This window comes from Mizuhopecten yessoensis, unplaced genomic scaffold (genome assembly GCF_002113885.1).
Source record: "Mizuhopecten yessoensis strain PY_sf001 unplaced genomic scaffold, ASM211388v2 scaffold3667, whole genome shotgun sequence".
In the NCBI taxonomy this organism is placed as follows: Eukaryota; Metazoa; Mollusca; class Bivalvia; order Pectinida; family Pectinidae; genus Mizuhopecten; species Mizuhopecten yessoensis.
The window spans coordinates 259712-265840 of NW_018405159.1; the positions used below are offsets into that span (position 1 = coordinate 259712).

Here is a 6129-nt window from a genome sequence, read left to right on the forward strand (position 1 = left end):
AATATATCCTCTAAAATAATCCAATTAAATCTTACCTCTGAATAATAAATATACCCAATTAATTCTACCCTCTGTCTAAAAAATCTCATTATATTTAATCTTTAACAGAAAAGGCCTTAGGTCAGAGACATATAAAGCCAGAGATTGGCAACTCGCGCAGATCTCGCTAACGCACGCTTGAGCCTATTGTTCTCGTTGATCAATCGCGAGACTTGGGCTGCAGTCGCCCATATAGGCGGTATCAGCTTTCGTTATAAATTTGTTTAATAATTACAAGTTTTATAAGTATCGTAGACAATTCTTATTTACGGAACACAACAGTTAATTACATGATATTTTTAGCGACATTAAAAAATTGATAATTGATATAAGAATAAACCTTAATTTCAGAGTTATGAGAAGTTATCACTGGCAGCCATAACATTATAATACAGAGAAAAAAATAGGCAAGGTTTTCTCTCAAACTCCGTTTTTTCTAGACGGTCAATTTTAAATCTGTTTGGTGATTTATATTCTACAATATTTTTTATGTTGCGCTTCTTTGGATTCAGCTTCGTAAACTAACTACAACATTGCTAAATTCATCTGAGAATATACCGTGATTTCAGATTGAGATGTCATCACTGGCAGCCATTACATTATAATACAGAGAAAAAATAGGCAAGGTTTTCTTTAAAACTCCGTTTTTTCTAAACGGTCAATTTTAAATTTGTTCGGTGATTTATATTCTACAATATTTTTTATGTTGCGCTTCTTTGGATTCAGCTTCGCAAAATAACTACAACATTGTAGTACATAACAAGATAATGGGCGCTGTCACAGGGACATGAGAACACATCACAGTGTGTGTTAGTCTGACGACCTCTTCTGATGATAGCACCTCCTATGGTGGTATAAGTAGAAAGGGTGACAGGCTCACCAAGTCTAAAATTGACCCTTCTTATTGGCCTTAACTTTGTTTATTTATTTATGTTTATTATATACATATTTTCTTCTTTCTTTAGTGTCATTCTATAACTAACTACCCATACAAATTAACTGATGCGTGAAACAATGGGGTTTGACGCAAGACCGATTTTTTTTCTTATTTTTTTCTCTCGAAATTTTGCCTGCAAGGAAAAACTAACTCCGTGCAGTATGAATTTGCAGTTATCTGCCCCTGTTACTATTCGCCCAACGCCCGCGTAATCTCGCATACTATTTCTTTCCTTCGTAACGAAAGCTTGGCTAAGTGTCGGTATGAAGAAAATGATGGAACAGTTTAAGTTGATATACGATTGTAAGGTAAGATTTTTTTTCATTGAGCGCATAAGAAGGGGGAAAAGAGCATACTTCAATGAAGCAGTACAACCTTTAAAAATGCTGATTTGACTTTTGAGTAAAATTCAACGATGCTGAAATTGAATTTGTTAATATAAAAATTAACGTAAATATCAGGTTTCGGCAAGACGGTATAAAATGTATAACGTAACCAGAAACGATACTTAGATTCTTTAATTAAGGTTATGCATTTAATACATATAGGGTGATTTAGGATAACAAAATTTGTCTAGTTACAATCCAACGTAATGAAAAATATTTAACTAATTTTGCTAAATAATTATTCATTCTTACGAGTATAATGAAGTTTGAATAATTCAAAGTACCTGTTCGGATAATCATTAAAAAATGATTGATATTTTGGTATATATGTTATTCTTTAATTCATTTTGCGACAGATATAACTGTCTTTCAAGTTGTTGAACAGATCATATTATAAAAAACAGTCTAGCGACAATACAGTATTTTATAATACCGTTACGGGTATTTTCGTATTGATTAGATTCCACTCCCGATACTCTACGTTCCTTTGACTGGAACGTCGAGTATCGGGAATGGAATAACAGATGTGGCTTTAATCAGATTGTAAACACGTCAGCAATATACAATAAATGTTATAGTCAGCAAATTATGACGACGCAGTTTCCACAGGTGACATGTTGTTATGTGCAACGTCATAGTCGCCTTCCATCCTTTTAATTGTGACGTCACTTCAACTTTTTTAATGTCTTAACAAAATCCGCCTCAAAGTGGTTTTTTTCAATCGATGATGTATTACTACTCCCCTAGATGTCTCCAAAGTGGAGGCTTGGTGACTAGTTTGACTTACAACATAACAGCAGTGTATATTTGCCTCAGGTCCCATGTGGTAGGTATGTAGGTCTAACTTGAGTCAAGCTGTAGAGGCTTCGCTGGAGGCTGTTTGTCGTTCATTTCAGATACAGAATGGAGTCCTTGTTGTCTCGCGTGAAGCCGAAGATGTAAAAGACTTATTGAAAGTCTGGCCAAATTATAAGTAATATCATTTGTCAATAAATCAATAACGGAGGTCAAAGTACAGAACCCTTGCGATTTCCATCACAATTTTCGTTTTGATATTTGTTATACCAGACCCGAGCGAATGCCTTGGAAATGTCGCAAAATATAAACGAGGCAAGACTAACGTTGTGACTGTGGGACATTAAAGTAAGTCAGCACAATAACAGGAACATGAGAATTAATCACAGTATGTATGTTTTACCTCTTCTGATGTGAAAGGTGTATTATTGACGTTTTATATGGGTAAGATTAACACCCGGTAATTGTCACAACGTAATGGACAATGACATTATATGCTGAATTTCGGAGTCAAAGATATCGTGGTCCCCCCTCCCCCCACCACCATAAATACATTCAGGTGGGCGTACAAAAATGTTTGGCATCCTCAGAAAGACGCATAAATGTTCATTTTACCAACCTTCTCTATCATTATCCATGCAAAATGTGGCGTGCATCGAAGGAGTTCGGAACAAAGATAATATACGAATGTAAGGTAAGGAAACGATTTATTTGATAGAGCACATACAGAGAAAGAACATACTTAAATGAAAAGGAACAAGCTTAAGAGTGTTCATGTTTTAATTTCAGAGTATCATTTATTGACGATTAAAGTAAATTTCACGGTATCAAAATTAACGGTCTCACTTAAAAGCGTCTTCAACCGACAACAAGCGTCTTCAAGTGACAACAAGCGTCGCCAGACAAAATCTTAAAAAATTCTGAATAAAGTAAGCGACATCAGAAGATATGTTGTTAATGTGACAATAATACACCTCTGTACCAAATTTTGATTTGATATTTGATAAAATGACCGAGTTATGATGTATTGAATTTTTACGATCGCGGCGTGGCACATGTGTGTATTAGCATGTAAAGTGAAGAAAGCGTCGCCAGATAATATCGTTACAATTACCCGCTAAAGTAAGCGACATCAGAAGATGTGTTATTAGTAAGGCTTTTATTGATATATATTCCAAATTTCAGCTCGATATTTGAAAAAATGATTGAGTTATAATAAATTTATTATTACGATCGGCGGCGTGGCATACGTGTGTGAATAGAACTCGACATATGAAGAAGCGTCTTCGGAACATATCTCTAAAATTCATCGATAAAGTAAGCGACATCAGAAGATATGTTATTCATATAACTATGATACACCTTTATACCAAACTTCATTTTTAGAAAATCTGTATTATAGGTAATTGCTGTAATCAGAAATGTCATCCAGTTTTTTAATTAATGAGAACACAATTAATTTGCAGATTTATGGCTTAGTATTACAGAATTATGTAGAGACTCGATGCAATCCAATTAACACAAAAGAAATAGATCTTTTCGGGTTTGATCTTAACCTCAATAAAAGTCATATTTTTATAAGTACGATTGTGTTTGAATATTTTGAAGAATCTCGCGTGCTGTAATTTTCAGCTAGAATGTTTGCATTCATTACATTAACGGTGTTATCATATTACAGAGTTTTACTTTCTACACAAACAAACAATGTACGTACATTATGTATTAAACACACTCAGTCATATCTTGACAAAGGGACTAGTCGGTCTTGAAACGTTGCGACACGTTTACTACGCGTATATTGTTTGTGTAGAAAGTAAAACTTTGATATCACGTACATATTTAACCAAACTGATGAATCTTATTGAAGATAAACGATGTTATCATTTGTTATATACATGGTATATATTATATTATAACCATCAGTAGAATATCCGGAATTAACCGTTTTTGTGTATTGTATTCCGTCTCCGTATCTTGTTTCTATGTTTTGTTGTTTGACCTCCTGTTCCGGAAATAAAATAAAAAGTTGAAGAGTGAAGCTGTTTCGATTCGTCTCTAAATAATCCTCTCACATCGCAGACCCAGTACATGGTGGAGAATCCGAATTGGACATAATGTAGAGTGATATAACTTTGAGTGTGGTTTTGGCCCGGCACTTGCCGGTCGAGTTGTATTTTTGTTTAATTGTTTACCACGTTTTGTTTCTATTCATAAATTGTCAAACATAAGGCTTTGCCAAGTATTTTGGAAGCCAACTTGAGAATCTTGCCCTGAGGGCTGAGATTCCCCTATATCAGTCGCCATTTTTTTTTCTATGATTGTCTTTTAAAAAATTAAAAAACTATTCGAGATTTCATGCAGTTTTTCTGCCTGTAGTATCGACATCGTACACTAATATATTTCCTTACTAGTGACATGCTTACTGTTTAAATGACATTTACCTGATTGTTTTTTTTTTTTTTTTGCTTTAGGAACCTGAAATTCCACACACACGAAAAATAAATTATAGTCCAAAAATAAAAACGAAGAAAAGCGAAAACTTGAAGGAAACATTGGCTGCACTTTTTGGTAAGTTAAACCACCATCAGTATTACGATGTGTTGAATGAGAAACTTTATTACAATAATGTACACAACTTCATAACCTGAATACCATTTTAAGCTCAGTCATCTCAGAATGATGATCCTTCATTGTTTAGATAATAAAGAGTCTATTTTTTCCCCTTACAGAATGCGTGAAAGATATCATATTGGAGGGAGATATCCAACCCTGGCCCAGGTGGTCGCTATCTGCGCTCGCCTGGAGCAGAGCAAGGGATAGTTTTATTGAAATAGACTATCCAGAAGAAGTCGCAAAACGTAAGGTTCTAGAGTGCAATCTGTTTTCTTGATCCCCTGTGTGTATCACTGTGTCGTCCAAATAATTGTGTAATATTGAAATAGTTACAGTATGAACAAGTTAAATAATTAAACTGTGTAATATTTCACTCACTCCATACCTACATCTATCTGTACATCATCAAAAAAGTCCATGCAAAATCAATAATATTCATTTTTCGGGTAAAATGGTTCTTAATATATTTTCTGGTTTCATTATCACAGTAGCGGCCGAAACAAGACAGAATAGCTACCAGGAAAATTACAGAAAATTTCTGTACCCTGACGTATATGCCAAAGACCACTTTAAAACGCTGGTAACAAATAAACTACAAGAATGTGAGTACATATTTATATGTTAATTATCCAGACTGAATGGGAGTGCTGTAAAAATGATCAGGGGCAACAAACACATTCAACTTATCCTTTCTTGTAAAGAGTACTGACCAACTTTTTGAAGATAGATGTCACTCATTCACTGCTTAGGAGCAAAATGGAAAGGAATTATTTTCATAATATTCCCAACATTTCCATTGGACAAGTGCAGAACAGAATGACTGAGGAGGTTTCTGATAGGTCATAGGTTTGAGAGTATGAATCTTTGGGACATAAATTAATGTATATTTATATCATTCCTTTTTTCTATATAGATAACCGAAGACAGAAAAGCCAGTTGAAGCTTGAAGGTCAAAAAAATGATGAAAGCCCAATCACAAAGAAGAAGCAGAAAATAAAAAAAAACAGTCTATGGTCCTGGTGTTGCTTTTGCTGAGTTCACAATCACCTAACTTTTTATGTTTATTTTTCATATATTGTAATAATTCTATAAATCTTTTTTTTGTTTTTCTATTTCATATGCCTTTTAAAATAATATCATGCATAACTTCAAATTGTCAATATTATGTACGGTCACTTTTTTCATCGAAACCCCTCCCATTGAACATATCCCGATAGCTTTTCCAGTGGGTAAATGGGTTGTTTAATCTAGGATACAGTAGGTACTTATGTGGGTTGGTTACAGTAGGTAATGGGTTTTCTACAGTGGGTATTTATAGTGGGGTGTTATGGTGGGTATTCATAGTTATTTTCTATAGTG

The 6129-nt window shown here is 34.2% G+C and overlaps 1 protein-coding gene across 4 annotated transcripts; it reads left to right on the plus strand.

The window, feature by feature from the left end:
• The first annotated feature begins 1183 nt into the window (after positions 1–1183).
• On the plus strand, positions 1184–6129 carry LOC110447928. 4 transcript variants are annotated; one of them, XM_021493919.1, is made up of 5 exons: positions 1184–1284; positions 4629–4725; positions 4887–5015; positions 5259–5372; positions 5684–6129. In XM_021493919.1, exons 1-5 carry the CDS (start codon positions 1240–1242, stop codon positions 5803–5805), a joined length of 507 nt encoding a protein of 168 aa, XP_021349594.1. In that variant the 5' UTR covers positions 1184–1239; the 3' UTR covers positions 5806–6129. The 4 variants fall into 4 exon arrangements, 2 of the variants coding, with proteins under 2 accessions (XP_021349594.1, XP_021349593.1); XM_021493918.1 differs by lacking the exon at positions 1184–1284 and adding an exon at positions 1987–2851; XR_002462661.1 differs by lacking the exon at positions 1184–1284 and adding an exon at positions 1991–2192 and having other exon boundaries at positions 5259–6129.

Coding starts and splice junctions, on each gene's coding strand:
- LOC110447928 (XM_021493918.1), top strand. CDS start 2,642: ATGACATTATATGCTGAATTTCGGAGTCAAAGATATCGTGGTCCCCCC. Junction 2,852..4,628: donor AGATAATATACGAATGTAAG/GTAAGGAAACGA, acceptor TTTTTGCTTTAG/GAACCTGAAATTCCACACAC. Junction 5,016..5,258: donor TCCAGAAGAAGTCGCAAAAC/GTAAGGTTCTAG, acceptor TCATTATCACAG/TAGCGGCCGAAACAAGACAG.